Source organism: Plutella xylostella, chromosome 30, assembly GCF_932276165.1.
Source record: "Plutella xylostella chromosome 30, ilPluXylo3.1, whole genome shotgun sequence".
Lineage (NCBI taxonomy): Eukaryota > Metazoa > Arthropoda > Insecta > Lepidoptera > Plutellidae > Plutella > Plutella xylostella.
This window is the reverse complement of record NC_064010.1, coordinates 2,630,156-2,657,408: the sequence shown is the minus strand read 5'-3', so window position 1 is coordinate 2,657,408 and position 27,253 is coordinate 2,630,156. Positions and strand designations below refer to the sequence as shown.

Here is a 27,253-nt window from a genome sequence, read left to right as displayed (position 1 = left end):
CGAGGCTCCCCGCGACGCTCGCCACGACGATGGCCACGCGATGCGTCGCGCCGCTCGCCGCGTGATGCGTCGCGCCGCTCGCCGCGCCAGTCGCCGCGTGATGCGTCGCGCCGCTCGCCGCGCCAGTCGCCGCGTGATGCGTCGCGCCGCTCGCCGCGCCAGTCGCCGCGTGATGCGTCGCGCCGCTCGCCGCGTGATGCGTCGCGCCGCTCGCCGCGTGATGCGTCGCGCCGCTCGCCGCGTGATGCGTCGCGCCGCTCGCCGCGCCAGTCGCCGCGTGATGCGTCGCCGCGCCAGTCGCCGCGTGATTACGCCTACTGGTCTACGCCCCCTCTGTACAATGTCGGTGCAGACTCTGAGACGCCGGACATATTGCCGTTTAGTGCGCCGTGCCCGTCGTCGACTGCAATGCCGCCAGCGCCGCGCCCGTCGTCGACTGCAATGCCGCCGGCGCCGCGCCCGTCGTCGACTGCAATGCCGCCGGCGCCGCGCCCGTCGTCGACTGCAATGCCGCCGGCGCCGCGCCCGTCGTCGACTGCAATGCCGCCGGCGCCGCGCCATGCACCGCCTGCAATACCGCCGGCGCCGCGCCCTGCACCTGCACCGCCTTTGCGCCGCAGGCAGAGGCAGCAAAACGAGCCGGTGACAGTGCTGGAGGCGAGGAGGACGCTAATGCTAAACTCGGACAGAAGCGCGGACGGCTGGAATCGGTTGCTGCCTATTCTAGACAGGCTAGCAACCTCCTATGCCGAGACAGCCAAGGAGCAGGCTCGTATGACTGCAGCCGTCTGCGACATACGGGACATCCTAAGGGATAGGTATGTAACTTAATTTTACACTAAATTTGCTTTTCTTGTAAACATCAAATTAAAATCGATAAGATATCTTAGTAACAGTATGTGTCAATACCCGACAGTTATATTTTCCGGTTATCATCTAGTATCTTGATACTACCTAATTACTTTTTTATTGATAATATTTTAGATTGCCTCCTCCTCGTCCTAAGTGAGGCTTCAGATGTGCGGCCTTAACCAGGTGACGAGGGCCCACCGTTGATGAATTGAGCGCAGGCTCTTACAAATCCATACGATGAATATTGTTGACGGCCATCAACGTCAACCGTCTATGGCTTAAGAAAGATAGGTATGTAACCAATGATATTGTAATATAAAAAAAATGAGTACCTCCCGAATGGTGGTAATTGAATTTAAGTACAATGTATACCATTGCTCTTACGGTGAAGGAAAACATCGTGAGGAAACCTGCATGTCTAGATGAGAGAGTCAGGTGCAGGTACTTACACCCCCACAGAGAACAAAACATAGGGAGTAACTATATCGAATTTTACACTTAAAATAGAATTTCCAGTGAACATCGACAAATAAAATTTTATATGATTATGTCAGTAAAATTATATTATGTCCATGCCAAATACTTATTTTCCTTAGCATCTAATATGTTGATAAGTACTAATGTCATTTTATTGTTATTAATATTTCAGATTGTCACATGACTGTGGCTTCACCCCTCGCGGTCGAGGCGTAGGTTGTGGTGATGGTGCGGAGTTGGTGTAGAGCGCAGGCCTTTACAAACCCATACGATGAATACAAATCCCTCCTCCACTTTGTTCATCATGAATTTTATATTACACGAAGACAGAATATAGGGCGCCCTCAAATTAGTCGCTATTTAGACTGCAGCGCTGCAGCCGCGCTGCTGTCTAAATTCCATATAAATTGTAACGCGCGGCTGCGGCGCTGCAGTCGCACATCTTTATATGCATCTCTATATATACAAAATTTATATGGATTTTGACAGCAGCGCGGCTGCAGCAGCCCTGCTTCCGCGCGACAATTAGCGACTAATTTGAAGGCGCCCATAGTGATTTGTGACCCTGACTACTATGTCCCGGGTTCGATTCCCAGTCGGGGCTGATTAAAGACAGATTTTTGTATTGGGGTTCAACTACTAGTTTGGATGGACGTCTGTGAGATGTCCCCACATATTATTATTAAAACATGTGAGTTACAGTTATACTTAGTTTTCCTTTTTACCCTTTCTTTCATTTACTGACTGAATTATATCAATGTTATTGACATGGGCGTAGCCAGTTAATACCTATGGGACTAATGGCCCGGCCACAACACTATGTTGCGACGTCCCTAATACCTTTCAGTGAAAGGAGACCCGTGCCCCGGCAGTGGGTCATGGGCTGTGATGATGATTATTTAACTAACACTTTACCTGAAGTCCTATCGATTTTTTTAATAGATACTCACCTAAATATAAATTATCGGCATACATAATGATCATATTTTTGTAAGCAACCATATATTATCATACAATAGGTACTAAAATAAAACTTGGCTATGTTATAGATCATTTATTTTACCACCACTTCGGAAAGGCTTAACAGAAGAAGAAGTGGCAAGAAACTTCCTTTAGCATCTTTTCAAATTAATTACTTAAATTAAACATTTATTTAAGGGTCCAAATAAACACAGGTTCTTGTTATTTCAACAGAAAATCAATGCTTAAACTAAACTAAGTTACATTATTATAAAAAATATGTAATCGATTTTCTGTTGAATGGATTCAATGATGATGTTCTTTAAGTTATCTGTTGATGTCTTGATATTCCAAATATCTTTCTTCACTAGACTGAAACAAATGAGAGAAATAGAGTGAAAAAGTATCCAAAAATAGTATAAAAATAGACATTAAGTAAGTATAACATTTAAAATACTGGCCTGAAAAAATTAGTATTGTATCCATGCATACAGTGAGTTTGGAGTGAAGGTGCTGAAACAAGGTAAAGATTGTATTGATATATATTATTGGTAATAAAGTTAATTAGTAAAAAAGTCATAAAATAAATAATACTGGCCTGAAATTATCTAATGTCTTGATGTCTCAAGTATATGTATTCACTCTTCACTGGACTGAAACAAATAAGATAAATAGAATAGAAAGGTACCCATTTTTTAAACTAAAAATACAGATTAAATAAGTATAATACTGGCCTGAAAAATGGAGTATTGTGCTCAACTCGGGAGCATCCTATCCTCTCGAGAATGTAGGTACTGAAACAGGTAATTAAAGTAGAATAGTATTGTATCAATAGATATTATTGGTAATAAAAGTAATAATTCAATAATATGTGATCTTCAAAATACTGCCCTGAAATTTGGAGTGTTGTATCCATGCATCCAGTCCCCTTCGAGTGTAGGTGCAAGGTAAAGATTGTAATTGTAAAAGTATTATTGGTACTTAATAAAGAAAAGAAAGAAATAAAATAAATAATACTGCCCTGAAATTCAAGTTTTGTTCTCAGTTTTATCCCATCCAGTCCTGGAGAAATGAGCAAGAAAGGTATAATAGTATTATGTTATACCAAGTAGCTTTAAGTATTAGTTACTAATTATTGAATAATTAAATTAAAGTTACTAATCATTGCAGATTCTTACTCATATGTCCCCTCCGTATGCATTGTATATGCTGAAATGAGTAAGAAAGGTATAATAGTATTGTGTGTAGGTAATACAAAGTAGCTAAGAATTAGTTACTACTCATTAAATAATTAAATTAAAGTGACTAATCATTGGTTCTACTCTACATAACTACTCACTTGATGGCTAGTCTAAATATTTGGAATAGCTCTAGCTGCCCAGAGACGATGGATAAGCCTCTGCCTAGTGGCTGTGCCCAATTGCAATGATTGCGCAGCAGTGGGCTCCCTGTTCGCATCAGCAAGGGTCCGAACCTAAAAAAATAATTATATTTCAATTTGCGCTTAATTTTGATTATGGAAGTGTATATAAATTGTTTCTACAATACTGTATCATATCTGTACCTGGTATTGAGCTTCCAGCAAGTTTTCATTTGCATCTAATTCCACAACAGGGAGCCTGGCCTTGGTGCACATGTTGTGTAAGATGACACATGCATTGACAATCGAGGCAGCTACCTCGGGGCTGTAGTGCAATGTTCTATGAGATAGCAGACATCGGAATCGTGCTTTCAGAACTCCGATAGCACGTTCCACAGTGTTCCTGGTTTAGACCTGTTTTTCTGTGTAGTATGCCTCAGGGGTATTTGGCATTGCATTCACAACTGGAGTCATCATGAACTTCCTAAGCGAATACCCAGAATCTCCTGAAACAATATATCAATATATTATGCTAATTAGGTTATTTCTTAATCTATAATTCTATATCATTAGATATTTATTTTTCAAAGTTAGACTAGGTGGTTTTAATTTGACCCAGCAAAGCTAATGCACACTGTAGAATGGAATATAAATACAAACCTAGTAGCCAAGTGTTTTCATTTAGATTTTCAAGGTATTGCTTTACAGGATGCTGGTTCCAAATGAATGAGTCATGCGTTGCTCCACCGTAACTGGCGTCCACACTGTATATATACATGTTGGCATCACAGATCTAAAATAAAAATCAAAAATTTAGTAACTCATTTGAGTCTCAAAAGGTCAAACAGACCTTGATCTTGACCTTATGAAATATTATGCATTTATTTTGAAACTTACTAGTTGTACATTCAGTGAATGGTAATGCTTTCTACAGAAGTACCGTTCCTCATGCTGCGATGGCCTGACGATAGCAACATGTGTGCCATCTACACATCCCAGAACTCCAGGCATACCAAACTTCTCATAGAACCTAAAATATTAGTAATATTAAGTAGATTAATAAACAAATTCATAATTTTTATTCAGCATCTAGATGCCTATGTTATACTTAATACAGAATGATGTTATACTTACTCAGCCCTAATTAAATTTCTATCTTGGAGATCATGTGGAAACACAATGTGTTTCTGTCTCATGGCCAAAGAATTCATGGCTGTGGTCACTTGTGCTATGCACTTGGACACGGTCTGCTGAGCCATAGAATGGGCCGCTATGTCTCCAGTTGGTCTCTGATAGGACCCAGTGGCATAAAAAGATAATGCAGTAAGAACCTATAATGAAAGATGGGTTAGTAGTCATGTTATGTAGGCTAATGATAAAGGAAGGTTTGTGTTTGTTTGAGAGGAAATAGCCTTAATATCACGAGACTTAGATGAAGAAACCAATATGTTGATATTTTATGTTCGTGGATACTTACCTTATCTGTTATGCTCAAATCCGATAGTTTTCTTGGTTCATTGAACATGGAGCCCAAGTCTTCTATCAAGCTCTCCGTTAAATCTTTGGAAAGACGATATCGACGACGAAACTCCGAGTCCTCAAGGGAGAAAGGATCACATTCATCACGGATACGTTTCCGTTTTCGTCGTCGATTGGTGTTGGATATGGCGTAATCCATTTCGAGGAACTCAAATGCTAACAAGTCGTCCATGGTTTGCGGTATTTTTCACAAAATCACAAAAAGATACAATACTTTGCTTGGCAATGGCTACAGCGGTCGCAAGAATAGGAACTTTTTTCAAAAAGGCGGTTTATTGCAATTTTGACATATAATCTACTCTGTGTGATGAGCTCATGATGAGCTCGTGGTGCGAATTTCTGGCTTAGTAACGCTATAATTTTCACTGAACGGTTTGCGTGACGTCACAATACAGTGAGCCGCAAGAATGTGCGGTGGGAGTACGATATTAGCGATTTTGTTGAATTCGATTCAGCCACTCATCGCTGGGAGTAAGGCTGCAGGAGAGCAAACTGTAGACTAGGCGGTGGATTTTCAATACTTTACAATGATTATGTACAAGAAAGTACCAGGGCTGCATGAAATAGCAAGAAGTTTCATAAATATTCAAAGAAACCTCTAATTAAAAATGCTGTATGTAATGAAGGGGTAAAGTTCCCCACACTTAATATTTCCTTATTCCTCCCAACCACTGTAATTACTAACTACCAGGATTACATAAATACAGCACTACATCAGAATACCAAGTGTTATTTACAATTTACATGCCATGATGATAAACCACCATTACCAACATGAAACATAAAGTAACACCCCACCGTTTCCTCCACAGCATCATCAGAAGAAGTCCACTTGACCCCAGAATCTTCCCCGGAACTGACGAAGCGGTCCTGGTTCGGTTCACTACTGCTGTCTGCTGATAAAGAGGAGACTTTTACTGCATTGGTTAAGGGGAAGCCCCTAGCTACGGTTAAAGCGGATCTGATACATGCGTTTTTGAGTGTGAGTTTTCTTCAGATATACATTACTTATAGCTTCATTATAGCTGCCTGTCAGTCCCATGCAATAATTATGATGCGAAAGGAGCTTTAAATACCTAAAATTAATGCACTCTCTTCAATGTATATAATATAGTTCCCCTTTACTTGTGGAATACCCTGGCCTTTAACTAAAATAGATTTCAATTTTAGAGCTTCAGGGGGGACGTCACTTCTGATTTAAAATTTGGGTTATACTTTTTCAGTTATCCCCTAAGAACTTTTTAATTAAATACTCAATATTTATCATTCCAGATAGCAGAATTGTCCCACAGCGTGCTCAGTCCGATGTCGTTCAGAGTGGAATACAAGAGGGGGTCCAATGCACCGGCCATGTTCCAGAGGCATGTCAGGTTTCAGGTAATTATTATTTACTTATTGATACGGTTAAAAGTCGCTTGAGAACTGTAAGATTAGTAAAGCTATTTAGACTGCTATTACCATCTATACTTAATCCATTTGTCCTTACTTGGCACAAAAGGTAATCAATCTTTGCGTGTCTTTTTAATCAAAATATTATTAACATGTATACTACAGCTAAGCAAGAATGAATGCAGTATACCTACAATAATGTTCCAAAGAGGAGAGATTTTATTGATTCTTGGTGATGGATACGCTTCTAAACCAACCGACACAAAAAAACAATTGAACTATATTATTCCTGAGTCTTATAAGTTACTTTTAATCCCGGAATTCCCACGGGAAACCTTTTTAAGGCTATATGATGCTTGCGCGGAAATACTAGCAAGTAATCATAGTAATGAATGTTATGTCCTGTGGAATGGAAGTTTGCTTATATTTTTAACGTTACATTTGTTGTTTTCAGGTTGACATTTCGACAATAACGAAAGCTCCCGGTGAAAACGGGAAGGAATACCTTTACGCTATCACTTTCACATTAATATCAGGTAAATATTCATATAGGTATTTATTTAAATTGGCATTTTCGTGTACACGGATCATTATTAATTTTAGATTCACAAAAACCTTGTACAATCAGCTACATAAGTAACTTTAAGACTTTTACTCCTTGTCAAATTAAAATACCGTCATTATTAAAACAGCGATTTATTAGTTTCACTGAGGTAAAAAAAGCAACTAACTTATGAGGATCACTATAAACTCTTACAATTTTACTTACTTTGCGGGTCTAACGAATCGTATAGGTAATGTTGACAACCACTTTAGAAACTGAAAACCTGAAAAACATCCGATCTTACACCTCACCCGTCATATCTTCCAGGCAACATACGTCGCTTCAGGCGGGTGTGTGAGGTGGTCCAAGCGGCGGTGTGTCGCGCGCCCGGCGCCTCCCGCGCGCCCCCCCTACGCCCCCCCGAGCCCAGGGCTCTGAGGCGGACTATACATCCACATGGTGAGTAAATAAGATGTTTCATGTAAATAAATGGCGGCCAAACAAAAATTTTAAGTACTTTTAAGTACCAGGAGTGCAGAACTTCAAGGAATTCGAATGCGAATTTGAACTTTGTCTTCTTCGATGCCGATGGCAAAGGTCACGATTGCATTCAGCCAGCACACTCTTTTGTTTCTTGTGACTATGGCACAGGCAGTTCTACTATAAAGCCTAATGGGTATGTATGTGAGGTGGGTATGTATGACTATACATCCACATGGTGAGTAAATAAGATGTTTCATGTAAATAAATGGCGGCCATATTGTATTTTTTACCAAAAATATATCATAGACACAAACAAAAATGAATTTTTTAACGTAATTTTTCCGGTGAAAAGTACCAGGAGTGTAGAAGTTAGCAAGAGGTTCAAGGAATTCGAATGTGAATTAGATTTTTTTCCTCATCGATCCTGGCAAAGGTTGCGATTGCATTCAGCCAGCACGCTCTTTTGTTTCTTCTGACTTTGAAGTTAGCAAGAGGTTCAAGGAATGTGCAAGGAAAAGGATTTTGTCTTCTTCGATCCCGATAGCAAAGGTTGCGGTTGCACAGGTAGTTCTATTATAAGTCCTAGTGGGTAATGTATGTTAGGTGGTCCAAGTGCCTCCCGCGCGCCCCCCTTGCCCCCCTGAATCTAGGGCTCTGAGGCGTACATCATCACGGTAAGATACTCGTATGGTGGCCATTTTGTATTTATAACCAAAAAAATCATCATGGAAAGTTTGAAAGTACCAGGAGTGCAGAAGTTATCCAGAGGTTCAAGGAATTCGAATGCGAATTTAATTCATGATCCTCATGGCAAAGTTTGCGACTTCATTAAGCCTGTACCTATGCTCTTTTGTTTCTTCGACGGCAATTGGCACATGCAATAATAAATGTTTTAGATAGTTGAATACCGTAAATTAACGTCAGGAAGGAAGTCTGACAGACCTAAAAAATTACGAGATAGCTTCAATCGTTGTAAATTAACTGCAGTTCGGTGGTTTAAACATGATAAACTAAAACCCCAAAAACGTATTTATAACCTAGTATTTCTCCCCATTCCAGCTGCTTCAGAGATCCCAGACAGTCCGGAGACCCCCCACCAGCACTCGGACCACGACAGCGACTGTTCAGTGTTCGACGCAGTGAAGAGCCCCACATCTCATACTTCCATAGATGGCGTGGACCAGGTATGATGTTGTTGCTTGGAGTCTCTCTGAAAGATCGCATCCGCAACGAAGTAATCCGACAGAGAACTAAAGTCACCGACATAGCTCACCGAGTTAGTAAGCTTAAGGGTCAATTCAGACGTACCCCAACCACACCACAGCCACAACCACACCACAACCTCGCGGTGTGGTCGGGCGTATATTTTGTATTGACAATGAGTAATCCAATTCACACGTGCCACATTTTGCCGTTGTTATCGACCACCTGTGTAATACGACCACATCGCAACCACATCGCAACCACAACGCAACCACATCGCAACGGCAACGCCGCCACGCGGCGGCGGCACCGCGGCAACCTGTTTTCCGTATTAACTGCACACGACGACGTGGTTACCACATCGCAATGACAGCGACAACGCAACCACATCGACATTTTGTCGCTGCCACAACGCAACTGCAAAAAGCCGCTGTCACACAATTCACACGTAACCACAGCTTGACCACATTTTGTCGCTGCGACGTGGTGTGGTTGTGGTACGTGTGAATTGACGCTTAACTGCACACGACGACGTGGTTACCACATCGCAATGACAGCGACAACGCAACCACATCGACATTTTGTCGCTGCCACAACGCAACTGCAAAAAGCCGCTGTCACACAATTCACACGTAACCACAGCTTGACCACATTATGTCGCTGCGACGTGGTGTGGTTGTGGTACGTGTGAATTGACGCTAAGTGGCAGTGGGCTGGTCACATCTGTCGAAGAACCGATGACCGATGGGGTAAACGTGTTCTGGAGTGGAGGCCGCGACTAGGCAAACGTAGTGTGGGACGCCCTCCGGCTAGATGGGGTGACGACTTGGGAAAGATGGCTGGTTATGATTAGGATGCGGAAAGCTAAAGATCGCATCCAGTGACGTGCTTTGGCTAAAGCTTACGTCCAGCAGTGGACTGCTATAGGCTGATGATAATGGTATGAGGTATGATGTTCACCCATCCAAAGAATGGCGGTACAGAATGTTGCTTAACTTTTAATTATTGAAGGTTAGTTATAAGATGTAACTATCTCAAATATTTGTCTCGTAGATTCCCGCGGTAGGTATAAGACGCTTATCTTGACTTTAATTGACTGTCTACTTTCAGAATGGCACACATCCCTTGGGATCCAGTTCTTCAGTTACAAGTACTTCAAGTGGATATAAGGTAATATAAATTAACCTATTAGTTAGAGAATGTCTCCAGGACACCATAAGTTCTGGCTTGTTTATGCCTATCATAAATTTTAAAACATTGTACGGACAATATTGTAACGCCTTCTATCGCGATCAAAACCCTGGATTACCTTATATCCTGGAATTCCCACGGGAAAGCCTTTTAAAGCGAAGCCGGCAGGTTTTTTTACTGTAGTTGCTGCGGTCTAATGTTGACGTACAGTCAGCTGCATAAGTAGCTATACACTTTTGTTCCTTGCCAATCTGAAACTGCCTATCAATTCATTGAAACATTGACGGTTCATCAGATTCCTAAGTTACATACATGTATAGCTACTTATGCAGCTGACTTTACAGTCAGCTACTTACGACTACAACTTACGTACGTCAACATTAGACCGTAGCAACTACAATAAAGAACCTACGACTTTCGGTTTAAAAGGTTTCCCCGAGGTAATTCCGGGATAAAACGTAAGTAATCCAGGGTTTTGAAGGCGGCACAAAGCGTTACAATATTGTCCATACAATGTCATAGGCCGATAAATAAGCAAAAACTAGTAGACCCCTGGGGACATCCACTAGTATAAGTATAAGATTTGCACGAATTCGGATGTTTCTCACAGTCATCATTTCTGTCCCTTGCAGCAAGGAGGGCGCGGGCGGCGCGCGGCGGAGCCCCAGTCCGCGAGCCTGGACCACGAGATCATGAGCTGCGGCCGCGACGTGCTGTCCGGTCAGTCGTTGTGTTTAGGAACCAAAGCAACTTTAAGAATCCCCGGCATTCAATACTAGATCACCGCGTAACTTAAAGAGATCGCCTCTTTTTCTTCTGTCGAGCAGGCGTTCGCGAGCTCGCGTTCTACGTTCACAGACGAAAAAGAGGTGATCCCTTTACGTTACGGTCATATTTATATGTGCGGTGACCATAAGGTGAACTTTTACCAAATGTTAAACGTAGTTTGCTAATGTTAAACCTTGTTTCACGGGGAAAGACATCTGAACCCTTATTTTATTACATTCGAATAAAGCTGCGTACAGACCGGCCCAACGAACGCCGAACGAACGCTCAACGATGGATATTTATCATACATAATACAGAGCAGATGGCAGCAACAAAGGTCAACGAAACCCGTTCGTTGGAGTTCGTTTGGCCGGTCTGTACGCAGTTTGTGGGTAGTTTTTGTATGTATCAGATGACATTCCCCGTAAAATGGAATATATTTGCCTGTCAAACATCCATCAGTTAGTACAAAATATGTTTAAAATTTGATTTCAATAAAAAAATTAATTCGTTTACACTTTGGTGAAAATCACCCTAAAAGTAACATAACTTCTGCCTAACTATGGCCCTAAAAAACAAATGAAAATCTGCAGCGCAAAACTACCACAGACACGTGTTATTATCCACTTATGTTAATATTATTGTTACCAGGAGTGCATACAAAGCGATCGTCATCCGAGTGCCGAGACTCGACCAACTCTCCCAGAAGAGGGCTCGAATCCCGCGAGAACTCCATCAAAGACGAGCTCAGAAGAAACAATTCACTGCGCGACAACCGCCGAGAACTGATATCGAGCAGAGAATCGGCGATCAATAATCGAGACATCGACACTGGCAGCCGATGCGTTCCGCCGCCGACTACTAGCTCTATGGCGTGAGATTACTTTTTTATTGTCTATGGTGTCACTAAGGGCTGTTAGGGCGCTGCGCGTTTGCCCGGGAAGAGGATAAAGTTATTGTTCTGAGGTATACCCTTTTACGGTTTGCGGTGGCGACTTCGGGCAGCTTTGTAAGATCTTAATAAGGCCAGTGTACACAATGTATGGGTTACACTTAATAGTGGCTTATACGCGATTTACATAAAAAATGCGCGATGTTAAAATCGAGTTTTCAAGAATTACCTAAATAAAAAAATGCAAAGCGTGCTAGGCCTCCGGGGCGCCGCGCCGGGACAGACCTCAGAATAAGAAGTGTTCGCCAGTAATTCGAAACCATAGACAACTTTTTAAAGGAATTTTACAAGTAGGTATTGTATGAAATGAGTTTGATTGCCTTTGAGTGTATGTATGTTGTTGTTTTGGATGTAAGACTCAGTATTTCAGGGAAGGATCTCATGTGATTTTTGTACGTAAATAAATTTATCTAACCATAACATCAGAGATTCGTCATGAATCATGAAAAGGTTGGACTGAGAGCATGCAAGGTTTAAGGTTTCATTTATGGATTGATACGAGAGGCGATTGTCTAGCTAATATAAAAATTATTTAATTTTGTAAGTATATTGTAATTATGTTGTAGGTTAATTATTTGCATTATAATTATTATAGGTAAATTGTTTTGTTTTAACTGAAATCATGTTAGTAATTTGTTTTTAATGCGAAAAATATCAAGTTTTAAGACTTTCTAGAATGTACGTAGTTTCGGCTTTAGGCTTCGCGGTAAAGTGCACAAAGAGTTCGGATATTGAAAAGGATGAAAGTAAAAATTGTCTATGGTAAAAATATTTTAAAATGAATATTCTTCTTCCAAGGATTTTAAATTAAAAAAAAAGAATCTCACGAAGCTTCCCTTATACACACAATATTTTTGAACGCGGCAGAATTCTTCCATATTATGTCCGTTACCAAATGGCGCCCAAATTTGAAGCCTATAAAATCTGATTACTATTTTACATAGCTGTACGTATTAAGCATAATCGTAAAAAGTATGTGTTAAACATAAAATTATGAAACCGGCCATGTATGTAATTTAAAAATTAAAAAAATATTACGCTACCCATGTACTGAATAGTATGCTAAATTTTGAGACTAGAGTTAGGCCTGATTATAATTGTATAATTACTGCTGTATTTTTGCAAATGGTATAATATTTATAAACATAACATTGATGTTGAAGTGAAAGGACAGAAAATACATGAGTAATAGATTTTCCAAACTTCATTATCGTAAAAAAACATGGGATGTTTTCCATGCTTTTGGGATGAAGTTTAGAAATACAGATAACCCCCAAACTGCCATGAATAGGCAATGCTTAAAATAGAAAGTAGATTGTGTAAAAAAGGATGCACGCGTTATGCGATAAAAAAAATACCTGTGTATATTAATGTAATGAAACCAATAATAATTGACCGTTACTGTATAATGCCACTGATTTGTATTGTATGGCTGTGTATGGTGTAATTAACAATATTAATATAACAAGCGTCCGTTTAGCTTTTTTTTCTTTGACACCGTGGTATTTTTTGTTGTCGTTATATTATTAAACCTATCCTATACGCACACTAATATTCGTGAATAAAAAAAATGATGAAACCAACTGTAATAAAAAAAAACAAGTTGCATTGTATGATGCGCGCAGATCCATGAAATTGACAACATTTCAAAATTTTATACAGTTGAAATTCGAAAACCATTTAGAGATATGGCTCTAATATTCACAAAAAAAAATGTTTCCGATTTTTCTATTGATTTATTTCAGATAAAAACATAAAAATCTAAATTATCATTAGTGACATCACGATGTGGCACAATAATTAAACGCGCATTTACTTCTAAAACACGAACAAAAAAAAACATGTTATGTCACTTTGACAATGACAAACATCACTCAAATGTCTGTCACTTTTATGTGTCCTTGTCAATGACGGAAGTTCGTGATTGGTCCTTGCCCATTGACAAAGGAATAAAGAGAGGACATGGCATATCCACGAAAAAAATGCGCCTACCTAAACTTTGGTGTCAATTAAAATGGCGGCTTTTTTCTTGAAAAATGTAAACAAACAAATTGTTTGACAGCTGAAGTACCTTGTGTTTGGATGTCAATCAACATGGCGACCGGTCGCAATGTTGTAATTTTAGGCAAAGATAAAACTACTGTTGTCCTTTTTTACGTAGGATAACACCAATAAGTTAAAAAGAGACGACGATATATTTTTAAGTACCGATTTTTATGCCAGGTCCTCTCTTTATTCCTTTGTCATTGTCCTTGCCACAAAATAAAGTTGAAGTTGAAGTTGATTGGTCCTTGTTCATGTCAAGTTAATGTCATCCAACTTTTTTTTTTAGGTTACACAGGCAACGGAAATATTTTTATCCAAAGCCTCGACGTGACGTCACTCATACTACAACAAATTTGTGATATCTCGTCGAAAATAGAATAAAATCGGTGAGCATTTTATTTGAAATGTTGTCAATTGTCATAATGCCGATCGAAATCATGCTATCCCGCCCCATTCGTAGGTTTGTCAATGATACTTCCTACTCGTAGTTACACTTAAAATGAATTTTAATATTGTTTCTGCCCGCGTTATTGAAATGACAACAGAAAGGTTTTTTGTGACTACCTAGGTACCTACTTTTTTAATTTATGAAAATAATAGGTAATTTTAAAGTCCTTATCCTACTTGCACTGTACGGGTTTCTTTAATAGTATCTATTATTATGTTGGGAATTCGACCTTACCAAAATTATCTTTGTTAAAAATACCTACATAGTTCAACCGCATCCGTACATCCGTAGCAATAAGGATATAACTCAAAAATATGAAGTTTTAAGTCTTTGTGATCAAAGTTCTAGAATTGTCAATTTAGTGCCCGTTTTAAATTCCAAACCTCTTAATTTTTGGTTTTGGCCTTATATTGATTACTAAGGGAGCGATATAGCGGTATTCTAACAAAGTATATTTTGGTAAGGTTTGAATGCTTCTTACAGTTAAGTTAATAAGAGTAAAATGTTTCAATTGTTATATACCTAGTTATTTATTTGGTGTCCTTATTGTAAGTGCTAATTTTTACCATAAGTTACTTTTATATCATTGTTCCGTTTACTTTATACCGCCAACCTCCTTTGTTTTCTAAATCATCACATTTAACTTTGTAACCTGATCATCACATATCAAGTTTGTTGTTTTATTTGGGTAAAATCTGTAAGTCTTGACGTATTTTAATTATAATATTAATTAAAATGGCATTAAAGGTGATCTAGATCACGACGTGGACAGATTGGACAGTGCTAACGACCAATGTCCTTGAGATTATCTATATTCGATTTGATTAAACCAACTTTCCAATACTATTCCTATACGTGACTACCAGATTTTACCCCGAATTTGTGTATCATGTTTAATATATTATAATTATATATCACATAGAGACCATACGTTGTCCATTCACAAAAATATGTTTTAGGAATAGTTTCACAATAAACAGGAGGGTTTGAGATATTAATAGAAAAAATTAACAACAATTGTCAAGCAATCGGCACCTGTTTTCCCTATACTGAGTTGAGCTAAACACGGTTCTATCTCGTTGTTAATACATTTACGTACCAACTACATCATGTCTGCTCTCAATGTCTGTTTCAATTGGAATTTTCAATAATATTCTCGGTAATGTAGGTATATAATTTTGAGTTTATTATTGTGAAACTACTAACTATTCATATTATATGAAAAAGGTAAGTACATAGATAATTAAACAAAAGTTAAGCGCATATAAATAATATTATTATGTATGGAAAATGTATTAGTTCTGTGCAAAAATAGTCCATCAGCTGCTTTTAGAGAATATTTATATATAATATCCATATTTGTAAGATAAATAATTATAGTTAATACCTAATCTCTTTCAGGTTTTATAATATTTGAAAGGGATTACATGGTTTAAAGTGGCGCTTAACTTTTGTTCAGTACACCTCTTAACTACGTGACAATTATATAATATACACAAACGTAAAGTTCATAAAAATGCCTTTAACGCAGTTACATTATTATCATTAAAAAAGTAAAATTAAATGAATATTATCATATATTTTTGTGTTCAAGCGATAAAGTAATTTTGTACCATAATTTGTTAAGAATAGCACGGGATATATTATGTACTTCAAAATTGCTATTTTTCCTCATATACATACGTATAATATGTGTTTGTGACTGCATCTGTATTATACTAAACTTAAACATATATTTCTATAATTACTTTGACACTGTGAGCAAAATACTACGATAACCAAAATGAGTGAATCATTTAAGATCTTTTAATGATCTGTTTATTTTAGTAGGCAATTACTGTTTTTCATTCATTTTAACAACAATGTGTAGTCATGTGTGAGGACCTAAAAATCTATATTCTCTACAGGGTGTTGCAAAAAGGGTATACTAAGGTAGGATTCGGCTTAGTATACCAATTTTGCAACACCCTGTAGGTATATTGTTTATCGTACTCATTCCAAAAAAAAAATCCGGTTTGATTTTTATTTTCAAATAGGTATTGTATGTAGTTACAAAAAAAATATGAATTAATCAGTTTGGTGTGAGAGTCAGTAATGTCCTAAATAGTGTTTAAACCTGTAGTAAGAACTACCGGTAAATATTTTATCCTATATTTTGTTCACAGCGCTGAAGTGTGTATCCAAAACTGTAAATGACTACCATCTAAGTGACAAAACCATTATTGCTATGCTATTCTATACTGTAAGCTGCTTAAGGGACTTACTGGTTAATATTGAAAAAATGATGAATTAAAAAATATTTGTTGTTTTACTTCTTTGTCTACGTACAGTCAGCTGCATAAGTAGCTTTACACTTGTACCTTGTCAAACTACCAACTAAACAAAATGTCATTGTTTGAATGAATGAATTGGTGGTTTGTGAGTCTGACAAGGTTCAAAAGTGTATAGCTACTTATGCAGCTGACTGTACCTATCATTAGTTATCCTTTTTGCTCTTGTTTGTGTCATCGACCATTGGATGCGTGTTGCCCAATAGTAAATACCGTAGGTATAGTATCAATGAGGTTTTTTATGAACTTAATAAACAGACTAAAATATAAAATTTGGGCTAAGGTATTTTTTTTTATGGTATTTTCTCTCATAAGCCGTTATTAGTTTGAGGGCATTAGTCTAATATTAATTTTCTGTGTCGTTAGTTCGTGCACCTGATTCAGATGCACTTTGTTGTAAAGGTACATTTAGGTTGTATTTCCTACACCACGCTGCTGCTGCTGCCTGACCCACTATGGATAAATGATTTTACACATCAAGGTTGTCTAGTTCCATCTTCGTAAGAGTGTTCAAACCACAAATCAAACCCCCGCGGGGCCCCTTCTCGTCTTTTTGTCAGAGACTGAGAAAGCATTGGTCAAGGAACATTAGTGTTAGGTTCTTACTTCTCTAACTGGAAGGCATTGCTCTAACTAACCTTCGCATTGGTTGTTAGTGTGAGCGACATTACGTAATTATTCTGAGAAATAATTATGCTTACAAACGAACAGGCCTCTACGCCTATACCATCTGTCAAGATGACAGTCCTGTGTTAAAATTGTCAAATTTATTGTTTTGGTAAATTTCAAAACATTTTCGCGCCCTACCCGCTGTTTTAATTAATATTTTCGTATTTTCTCATACTAATTATGGATTTAAATTCAATAATTCAAGATCTCTTCTACAGTGATAAATATAACACTCTAAACCCATTGCTTGATCGAGTAAATACAATATTTGAAGCAAGTATAAAAACTACCGACGATGTGTCCACCGATTTCGTCGACAATAGTTTTTACGAGGACTTACAGAGGATAAATCTGCGACCAGACGTTTACATCAACATCGGGAAGTCTTTGCGAGACATAAAGTGCATCGTTTTAGACGATTTCAACCGGCAGCACACAGTTTTCATAACTTATAAAGGTTATAGAAAACTAGTGATAAAATCTACCACGTTACCGAAAGCGCCGTATATTGAGCATGAATTTGGGACAATAGATGAACTGGTAGACGTGTTCAAGGATCACATAGACAGGCTTATAAATTACTTTATGGAATTGGAAAGGATAGACAGTTTTTGTTGCATAGTGGACCCTGTGCACCCTACATTTAAGGATGAATATAGGAAAATATATCTTGGTAAGTAAATAACATTATAAAGTATGTATAAGTTGCCACTTCCACTTGTCACAGTAGGGCTTTTGCATGACAAAGTTCAGTTATGGAGTGCGGGAGTGCAGTAAACTCAACATGTTAGTAAAGAAAACATACTTATTGTAGACAAGATGCCTTCTAACAGTTCTAACATAACTCACTGTCTACCATCAAAATTTGTCTGGTAGAGATTGCTATAAGCAATAAGACCACCTCTTTGTACTGTTTTATTTTTGTAATAATTGTTCTTAATAATGTTATGAACAGAAGAGCGAGTGTGGCTGCACGTGGAGGTGACGGCGGAGGGGCTCGCCTCCAACATGCACCTCGTTGGCAACAGCGCCCGCTACACGGAGCAGCTGAAGGCCGGCCTCACCGCATGGGACCACGACAAGGAGATTGTGGAGAATATTATGGATATTTTTGGTGAGAACTGTTGTTTTTGTATTTGTGTGTGGTTGTGGTGTTTTTGTTTATGGAAAAGTGGTTGTTTATGTAAGAATGCTGAAAGATTTAATCCATTTTTGAAAGATGCTTCAGTTGCATTTTGATATATTTCTTTTTCAAAACAATATAACGAATAATTTACATTAACTGTGACTATAAGCTCTTCATGAATAAAGCTCCTTACCCACTTGGTTAACTATCAAGGTAGGTATGTAAGCTTCAATCTCAAATGCTCTCATTGGCATCAACAAATGCTAGAGTTTTGTCATTGATTTCCACTTCATTATCATCTTCTATGTGAAACATATTTTTATTGCCATAAAAATACCTAGTTGCACAAAGGAACTTTAATCTAATGACGGCCTTAAATGTATTGCTGCCTTGCTTTGATAGTATACAGACAGAAAGAGACAGACATAGATATAAGTTCCTTTGCGCAACTGGTCATTAAAGACACTAATCTCTGTTTTTTAATCTCAAATCAAGGACTTTTACAAAGTCCTTTAAGTCTAGTACAGGTTTGATAGTTTGTCGAAAACTATAAAAGTTTCAGTTTTCTCGCATACAAAGTGGCACCTCTAGCGGAAACTATCATAAAACTTTAGACAGATAATGTATGCAGATGACAGAAGAATACCAAAACTTTTTTCGTTTACAAAAATTGCATAACTCGTACTAGAGGCCAAGGGCCTTAAATACTAAAATGACAGATTCTGAACCGTTCATCAACAGTTGATTGTCCCGCGATTAAGTGACCGCTCAGAATCTACCAATGTAGTATCTGAGATTAAAAAACAGACTTTAATGAATTCCTTCATTTGTCTTCCAGACATCCAAACCTTCCCGCAGCCAGCCAACCCGGCCTTCAACCACCCCTCTACCCCCGCCCCCGACACCCCCGCAGCCCCCGCGAGCCCCCCAGAGTTGCTGTGCGGCATCTGTCTCTGCGAGGGCGAGGCGCGCCCGCAGCCGCTGTGCGCTAATGCGAAGTGTGGACAGTACTTCCATGCTGGGTGTTTGTATCAGGTTCGTTTGAAAAGTAATTGAGTCTTAGTTTGTTACTATAAGAAGAATGAGGTAATATTTTGTGATCTATCAGGCTTCCAAAGTATTTCGTTCAGTTTAGGAACATACCTTGTGAACAAGATATAAAATATGGCACACGACACACAACCACCCTCAAAGTAGACAAAGCCTTTATATACAGTATAGTGTCAGGCACCTGATCATCATCAGCCAATAATCATCCAATGCTGGACATATGCCTCTCCCAAGGAGCGCCACAACACTCGTTCCTCATCCAGCCACTACCGGCTACCTGCCTAAGGTCGTCGGTCCGGCGGGCAGGAATTTTTAGTTCGATAACATTTTGACTATACAATACATACATAAACTCAAAGAAAATACAACCCGTCTAGGAAAACCTAACGCCAGTTAGTTTGTGTATGAAGCAAACGTCTCTCAGCTAATAAATATATTTTTCTTTTCACAATTCGCAGTGGCTGGTAGCCTGTGCGGGCGGACGAGCCCCCACGCTGGGCGTGGCGGCGGGGCAGTGCCCGGGCTGCTTCCACCAGATCTCGTGCAGCGAGCGGGACCTGTGACGTCACAGATCCAGGACCAAGTGACAGACTGCCAGGTCCACCAGATCTTAATGCCCTGCTGGAAGGGCTGGAAGACATAATGTTCTTCCAAGGAGCCCTACAACCCTACATGTGACTACAATTTATTAACTCCTGTGAAGTCTTTGTGTTAATAGTATTGTAATTTATTTGAAGAGCCCATGTAAGTAAATAAATCATATTGTTTTGATAAAATTGAGTTTTTTTCTTTTTCGGTATTTGGTCAAATAAACGATATAAACAGTAGGTATTCGGCATTCGGCCTAAATACCAATAAAATGGCCGAATACAGAATAGTTGATGATCATTCCTTCGCATCGTACGCAACGGACGCATCGCATTCAGCATTCTTTGATATTCACAATGTCCACTTCATGGACATGGGCTTTGCCGACGCCATTTCTCCATACATTTATGAAAATCATCAAGCTTGGCCCGATACGTACGATACGACGTGGATACGACACCTTAAAACAGACAATTCAGAATCTACACTTCAAATAGGATAAGCATGTGGCAAAAGCCACCCTTGGTAGATTATAACCATGGTAGTTTTATAAAAATCATAAATAATATTTGGTCACTTTTTAAATCAAAGCACTTGACACTATTTCCGTTGACCGTTTTTTCATGGGTCCCATTGCAGGGGTGTATCCTCGTAGGTGGTACCAAATTGTCATTAGTTTTTCGATATCTTTTACGGATTCCGAGATAAATAAGGAAAAGTGATTTGATTCAAAAAGAGGCCAATTATCGTTCATGTCTTTTTATACTTATGCTCTTTGTAGTGTAGATTCTGACTTGAATAACGCGGATTCTGTTCATGCTATACCTATTTTACAAAGTTTGCTATGAGTTGTGTGTGCGGACAAGTAAAATAAAAGTCACACCAATTTGATTTTCAAATATATTTCAGTAATCAAAATATAATAATAGGCTTACACATTAATAGTTACAAATCGTATCTGGCGGCGTATTTTAATCAAACAAATGAAGCTAATCACTGCTTTTAGCCAGACTCAGCTGATGTTCTCACATCAAGTGACGGAATACGATACAAATCATATTTATCACGTATTAAGGTGACAATTGGCAGCGAAACGATATGTGGGGCTGTGTCGCAACGTCATTATACTGGTTCAGATGTATGTCAATGCGATTAATTTGTCGATAGAACGCTCTAGTAGTTACGAGTTTTGTAATTTACGAATCGAAAGTTCTTTGTTTGCCAAAAGTTTCGAGATAATTTCCGCTAGGGGCGCCATTGTGTTTGCGAGAAAACGTGTTTTTTATAGTTTTTACTTACACAGCAGTGACGTTGCCAGCTCATATTGCCCGTTGCCAATTGGCACCTTTAAACTTACCAAAAACATCAATTTAATTTAACATCTATAGCCGAAAAGAAACAAATATATTTACAAGCAAATATTACAATCTCCAAAGAGTATTTTACTTTAAAGTTAGTTTTTTTTTACATAAAATTGTTAGTGCACTGTATTCACATTTTGATTGTGTCTTTACTTTAGAAAATCAATTTAATCGAATTAAAAAGCTGCCTTACTTATTAGCTAGTCTGTGAATTTACTTTTTTTATAACAATGTGTGCACTTACCATTTAAATTTGCTGAAACCAAAGTCAAAACTTTTGTGTTACTTTCTTTTTATATAAGTATTAAATTTTCATATAATCTATTCCTATTTATTATCTTGGTTATTTTAAAAATTAATACTTTTCGTCTTGTATTAAAAATGCGTTTATACTTACAAAATACGGTAATATAATATAAATTATCCAGCTAAGTATATTATATACAATAGTCTTTTGGGCTACAGTTCTCTATTATTTAGTTTTTAAAACAATAGTTTTTTTGTGGAGGCAAGCATTGACATATTCAATTCTGTTTACTTAAGAAACTAATCAATTATTCAGAAACTTAGTTTGAAAGTTGAAATATCACAAAACAAGCTGCAATTCTTGTATATATAATAATATATATAATCTTCCACGATTTCAGGTTGCATACCACCATGTAGGAATCAGGTATTTTGAATCCAAGCTAACAATGGGGAGAAAAACTAAAAGCTAATTACAGATGGCGCCTTAGGCGACTGTGCCTTATTCCCCAGTTCTAATTGGTTAGTTCAGTAACCATTTTTTCTCCCCATCAATGTAATTGGTCAGAACTAGAAAGGCACACTCGCTGGTGCTGCTAAAGTTTCACTTGGTTTTCTTCCCCTTTGGATCATATAATTTAAGGTCAATCTTTTCATTATTGCATTGTAAAATTATTTTATTCACCTCATCTTTTGAAAAATAGACTTCATGCCTCTTTTACAATCTATTATATTGTCTATATCTGATTGAAGATTGCCAAAGTTTATAAAGGTTGTGTGATATACTTAACTAATATTATAACCCCCTTATTCATAAAAAAAAGTTACAGGACGCTTTAGCTATTGAACTGTTCTGTCACTCTCTGACAGTGAACAATTTGTTATTTGACAGAGAGTGACAAAACAGGGCAATAGCTAAAGCGTCCAGTAAGTTTCTCATTAATAAGGGGATAACTTTATAATGTTACTAGGAATTTCCAAACCTTTCTCAAACATTGTGGTACGCAGAGCCTAAGAGCAACAAATACCTTTCGAACCTAAACCATTTCGTATTTCCCAAGGAACTTTCTGTCTATTGTGTATTCATATTTACACATTTCAATATCGTTTTACTCTTAATAAATTAAGGTTACATTACACAGGAATATGGACTTTAAATGCATTTAATCGTGGAACAGAGCTGAGTAACATTTCCTAGACATTTTAAACCCACATTCCAATAACTTTTACTAAGTCAGGGTGAAACCAAATAGAGATCTTTAAGCGGCTTTCGCGTCAAGAGTATGCTAGGTCTGATACCGATATGAATATTGAGTGTGATCTCGGCTCTCAGATCTCGTTTTTTATCTAAGTAGGTATATGGGTAGCATCCGAATTGTCGAACAGTGCCTCGAGAGCGAGATTTTTCACCTATCGAGAAGCGTTTCGATTTCACTTCTCGATTGGTGAAAAAACTCGCACTCGAGGTCCAGGTCGAACAGGAAATACTCTTAACGTAAAAATCCGGTTTATGCAACTATTCGTCTAAGATAGACGTTGTTGATCGGTATATTACTATTAGACTTGGCTTTGTATACTCATTTTGCAACACCCTGCACGTGGCAAAGTCCAAAAACTACATAATTTATTAATTTGTGTGATCGCTGAGCAAATATATCATTTTAACACTACACTTGGTCAAGATCGCCGAAATACAAAACTAACAGCTAAATCAAGCCAATAGATAAAAAGTCTTTTTATCAAATATTTTTACGGAAATTTAAACAGACTGAAAACACTGGACTTATTAATATCTTTCACTTACCTACACCTTTTCTCGGTTATGCGGTGGTTGTACAATGTGTTGCTAAAGTGATATATACCAAAAGTCGTCCTTTCTGCTTAGTATACCACTTTACAACATCGGACAAAGACGGTTGTATTTTCAGCCTGTTTAAACTGCTTATTTTAAAAATAGATGGACGTTCAATCAATAAGTCACTGTATGTAAATAAAATGGACAAGATTTTATAGAAATAAAATTGCTAATAAAGCCATACGTCCAGCCTAGATTCGACATTTTTAACATAGTTTCTACCGATAACAGTTTTTAACCGACTTAGAAAAAAGGAGGAGGTTCTCAAGGTATTTTTTAAAGTGCCGAATCTAAATTGAACGCACCGCAAAAATAAACAAATCCTGCTGAGCATAATTGTCTAAAATTAGGTCTATCTACTTAATCCTAAACTTAATATTTTTAGCATACAATGTATTATGTATACTTCAAAAGCATCGTCCTAAGTATATTATAAATTATATTTTACACATTTCACAGTTATAAATGTATTTGTCATACTCATAATTCAAAAGGAAAAGATTTAGAATTCTAAAAAGAGGTTGAAATACATGTTCAAGTATAAGTACTTTACAAACATAGTAGAAGTAACATTATTAAAAATTCAATTTATTTCCATTAGGTATATAAATGTATGTCAGTATTTATTTACTCTTTATTTACAAGTTGATCACGGGTCATTCGTTTCTTTGCAAACATTGTTTAGTTCCAGACTAGCCTAAAACTTATAATACCCTCCTTTTTGCATCGAAGGTTAATAATTAATAATACAGAAAACAAACACCAACACTACGTAAATAAATAAGAATAGTCTGCCATAATTCACAACGGAAATGGATAAATATTTACAAAATGCTAAATAAAATTTCGTAAAACACTGGTCAAAAGAAAAAATCATTTTTCTAACGCACAGGAGTATGGTAGTAATATCACAATAAAGCAACACTAATTTTTAATTAAATATCCTATGAAATCTATAATTAGGCAACACCTAAATTGTATCTATGGAACTTATAAGTTAATACTTATTCATCATTTTCTAATTAAGTAAATAAGCTGTCTGTTCATTTTAATACAGTAAAACTACCTATATGGTAGGTAAATTACCTACCTGTAAAAATGATAATTCAATTACTTAAGCGCAACCAAAGTATTCAACACTTGATATTGATAATATACAAAAAATAAAAATACAACAAAAAGCCGCCATTTTAACTTTAAGAGTTCCATAGACAAAATCCGGTTTTCCCGCCTTTACCGCGCTTTCTAATTAGTGGCTACACGAACGTATCACCTTCTAGCGAGCGGCGTTGCCATGGCAACCAGCAGTGACGTCAGCAGCGTGTATGCTTGAGCGAGAGGGCGCGGGGCGTAACTATTGTATTTGCTGCTTTGCTCGCACGTTCCTGGGGGAAAATTATAATCGATTAAAATTGGAATGTACCTATAACAAATATAACAATACATTAAATAGCATTTTAACAAAACGTTAATAAAATATAATGATGAAATCCAGTTATCCCTCATGAGGGACATAGGGCTCGAAGGAAGGATTTCCACTTCTAGTAAAAAATATAAACAATTAAAACTAAAATGGCGCCCAACGTGGAGCTTCGATGAGTAGTAATTGATTAATAACTTATAAATCCTTCATGTCGTCGTCTACAATAACTTTATTTAATAGTACGGTCAGGTAAGATCGTCAGTCTAGCCGCGTCTGAGTGACTATTCTACCTGTCGAAGAGGGGTCAAGTTTCTTTTTCTTTACAGTTATACCACTTTGTAAAATATAGCAAGAGTCCTATGACGTTTGATGGACAGATCCTTACGGAATAAAATGTACTTGGATTTGACAGATATCTCAAGCTATATTTCACAAAGTACTTATAGTAATGTTTACGGTGTAATATAATAAAAACACACACACTCACGCCTTGTACTAATGTACTCGTCGTTGTAATAGAATAGTTACCGTTAATAGTGAGGTTGTAGGCCTTGTCGCCCGTCACTCCAGGGATAATGGAGCGGTCGCACGAGCGCGCCACCGCGCTCAGAGACAGGATCTGACCGCCCTCCCGCGTGTCTGGGGAACAAATGATGAATAATATAAACACTTTTATTTATTTACAAGGACACAAGAGGCACGGAAAACGAGCTGCGAGCCGCTGGACTTAGCTGGAACGAGGCCAAAGGTACAGCCGAAAATTAAGAAGGCGGCAGTGGCGGACGTTAGTGGAGACCCCCTGTATCTCCTGTGCCATACTGCAACAACAACAACAACAACAAGAGGCACAGGTCGAATAGGATAGACCGGTGGAAAGTTCATAAGGAGGCCATTGGCCAGCAGTGAGACACACCACAGGCTACATTTGATAAAATTATTATTTATGGAACACAAGCAGTTTCTCTTGTGGCGACCAACATTACCAACATGTCATTGGCAAACAATAGAACCAATCTAGGGTGTGTCACCATGGTAAAAGGATTGGTCAGTCAAACTAGCGACGTAGCGCATGTCGACACTGACTGTCCGCAGCTACACTAGTGTAACAACGTACCGTTGTGCCGCGTGTACATGAAGCAGTGCTTGCTGGGCTGCGAGGAGACCCGGAGACGCCAATATTGCTGTCTTCTATTTGGCTTCATTTTACGGTGCGCTTTAGGTATCTGGACTCTCTCATCTATTCTACTCTCTATCACTATTGGACTCTCATATCTAAATATTAATGTCGTCTGTTTATGTAATCTTTAATCTTAATGTTAGTAATCTTGCTGTGTAACCTGTGTATGTGTTGTGTTAAGTAAATACATAACGTATCTATCCATCTATCTATCTACAACGTACCGTTGTGCCGCGTGTACATGAAGCAGGACTTGCTGGACTGTAGGACCAGCTGCCGTAGCATGTGTACACTATCTATCTATCTATAACGTACCGTTGTGCCGCGTGTACATGAAGCAGGACTTGCTGGACTGTAGGACCAGCTGCCGTAGCATGTGTACACTATCTATCTATCTATAACGTACCGTTGTGCCGCGTGTACATGAAGCAGTGCTTGCTGGGCTGCGAGGACCAACTGCCGTAGCATGTGTACACTATCTATCTATCTAACAATATATATATGTTAGATAGATAGATAGTATATATATATGTGTGTGTGTGTGTATATACATAAATTTAAGATAGGTACCTACTTACTATTATAACTTTAAAATATATTTTAATTAACAATGACTGTGTATGACGATGTATTCATGTATAATTATTATTTGAAATTATTAATACTTACTATAATATTGTGTTAATTAAATAGTTTATTCTTAATTCTAATGTCGTGTAATGGCTATTTATCAATAAATGAATATGAATATATATCTATAACGTACCGTTGTGCCGCGTGTACATGAAGCAGTGCTTGCTGGGCTGCGAGGAGGCGCGCGCGACGGGCGCCGCCACCAGGAAGCCGAAGCCGCGCTCCGACCAGCTGCCGTAGCATGTGAATACTGTGGGGAAGAGAAAAGGGGAGTTATAGTTATGATTATTAAAATTAAATAAATACCTACCTATGTGGGGACATCTCAGACAAGGCCATCCAAGAACGTCGAGTTGGGTCAATATACATATTTTATAAACACAAGAAACTTCTAAAAAACTACGTCCATGTTTATGAATCGTCCACAAAGTGACAGGAGCCTATATTCAAAGAGGCACCAACTGACCAGGCTATCATATCTTCATATTAGAAAAGTAAGTACCTAACAACTACCCGGATGCACAATAAAGTAGACTTCAAAGAAACACAACATTTTCTGGCTTAAAGTTCACTAGTTTGTGCA

The 27,253-nt window shown here is 38.1% G+C and overlaps 4 protein-coding genes and 1 long non-coding RNA gene across 7 annotated transcripts in view; 3 read left to right on the top strand and 2 right to left on the bottom strand.

The window, feature by feature from the left end:
• LOC105381490 (serine/threonine-protein kinase BRSK2) overlaps positions 1 to 13,347 on the top strand; it is a 50,901-nt gene extending 37,554 nt beyond the window's left edge. Inside the window, exons 18-25 of the mRNA XM_048631977.1 lie at positions 6,001 to 6,170; positions 6,461 to 6,565; positions 7,032 to 7,113; positions 7,449 to 7,580; positions 8,664 to 8,788; positions 9,918 to 9,977; positions 10,631 to 10,718; positions 11,418 to 13,347. Coding sequence (XP_048487934.1) covers positions 6,001 to 6,170; positions 6,461 to 6,565; positions 7,032 to 7,113; positions 7,449 to 7,580; positions 8,664 to 8,788; positions 9,918 to 9,977; positions 10,631 to 10,718; positions 11,418 to 11,644 — 989 coding nt within the window. The 3' untranslated portion in view covers positions 11,645 to 13,347. The remainder of the gene's footprint in view (positions 1 to 6,000; positions 6,171 to 6,460; positions 6,566 to 7,031; positions 7,114 to 7,448; positions 7,581 to 8,663; positions 8,789 to 9,917; positions 9,978 to 10,630; positions 10,719 to 11,417) is intronic.
• Positions 289 to 2,034, top strand: LOC119691849. Its single transcript, XR_005254035.2, has 3 exons — positions 289 to 818; positions 985 to 1,143; positions 1,502 to 2,034. It is a non-coding gene; the product is annotated as an uncharacterized LOC119691849 (long non-coding RNA).
• LOC119690335 (putative nuclease HARBI1) lies at positions 2,371 to 5,670 on the bottom strand. 2 transcript variants are annotated; one of them, XM_038106583.2, is made up of 8 exons: positions 5,127 to 5,670; positions 4,784 to 4,980; positions 4,547 to 4,679; positions 4,310 to 4,442; positions 3,854 to 4,155; positions 3,629 to 3,763; positions 3,468 to 3,498; positions 2,371 to 3,351 (listed from the first exon to the last, which is right to left on the bottom strand). In XM_038106583.2, exons 1-5 carry the CDS (start codon positions 5,358 to 5,360, stop codon positions 4,058 to 4,060), a joined length of 795 nt encoding a protein of 264 aa, XP_037962511.2. In that variant the 5' UTR covers positions 5,361 to 5,670; the 3' UTR covers positions 2,371 to 3,351; positions 3,468 to 3,498; positions 3,629 to 3,763; positions 3,854 to 4,057. The 2 variants fall into 2 exon arrangements, with proteins under 2 accessions (XP_037962511.2, XP_048487933.1); XM_048631976.1 differs by having other exon boundaries at positions 2,371 to 3,498.
• A 3,983-nt stretch (positions 13,348 to 17,330) lies between the features above and the next one.
• LOC105381488 (E3 ubiquitin-protein ligase FANCL) lies at positions 17,331 to 20,135 on the top strand. The gene is made up of 4 exons (XM_048632042.1): positions 17,331 to 17,884; positions 18,167 to 18,325; positions 19,176 to 19,372; positions 19,846 to 20,135. The coding sequence occupies exons 1-4, from the start codon at positions 17,392 to 17,394 to the stop codon at positions 19,948 to 19,950; spliced, it is 954 nt and encodes a 317-aa protein (XP_048487999.1). The 5' UTR covers positions 17,331 to 17,391; the 3' UTR covers positions 19,951 to 20,135.
• Positions 20,136 to 20,861: 726 nt separating this feature from the next.
• Positions 20,862 to 27,253, bottom strand: part of LOC105381513 — a 202,788-nt gene continuing 196,396 nt past the window's right edge. For both annotated transcript variants that reach the window (XM_048632038.1, XM_048632037.1), the window contains 3 exons: positions 26,804 to 26,920; positions 25,389 to 25,499; positions 20,862 to 24,822 (listed from right to left, as the gene is read on the bottom strand). In XM_048632038.1, the coding sequence (XP_048487995.1) occupies positions 24,707 to 24,822; positions 25,389 to 25,499; positions 26,804 to 26,920 (344 nt within the window). In that variant the 3' untranslated portion in view covers positions 20,862 to 24,706. The remainder of the gene's footprint in view (positions 24,823 to 25,388; positions 25,500 to 26,803; positions 26,921 to 27,253) is intronic.

What these genes read in the sequence shown, in the direction of transcription:
- LOC119690335 (XM_048631976.1), bottom strand. Translation starts at nt 5,360, where the DNA reads ATGGACGACTTGTTAGCATTTGAGTTCCTCGAAATGGATTACGCCATA. An exon ending in AGAAATTTAATTAGGGCTGA is followed by an intron (nt 4,680 to 4,783) that starts GTAAGTATAACA and finishes CTAATATTTTAG; the next exon opens with GTTCTATGAGAAGTTTGGTA. An exon ending in ATTCACTGAATGTACAACTA is followed by an intron (nt 4,443 to 4,546) that starts GTAAGTTTCAAA and finishes TTTTTATTTTAG; the next exon opens with ATCTGTGATGCCAACATGTA.
- LOC105381488 (XM_048632042.1), top strand. Translation starts at nt 17,392, where the DNA reads ATGGATTTAAATTCAATAATTCAAGATCTCTTCTACAGTGATAAATAT. An exon ending in ATATAGGAAAATATATCTTG is followed by an intron (nt 17,885 to 18,166) that starts GTAAGTAAATAA and finishes TGTTATGAACAG; the next exon opens with AAGAGCGAGTGTGGCTGCAC. An exon ending in ATGCTGGGTGTTTGTATCAG is followed by an intron (nt 19,373 to 19,845) that starts GTTCGTTTGAAA and finishes CACAATTCGCAG; the next exon opens with TGGCTGGTAGCCTGTGCGGG.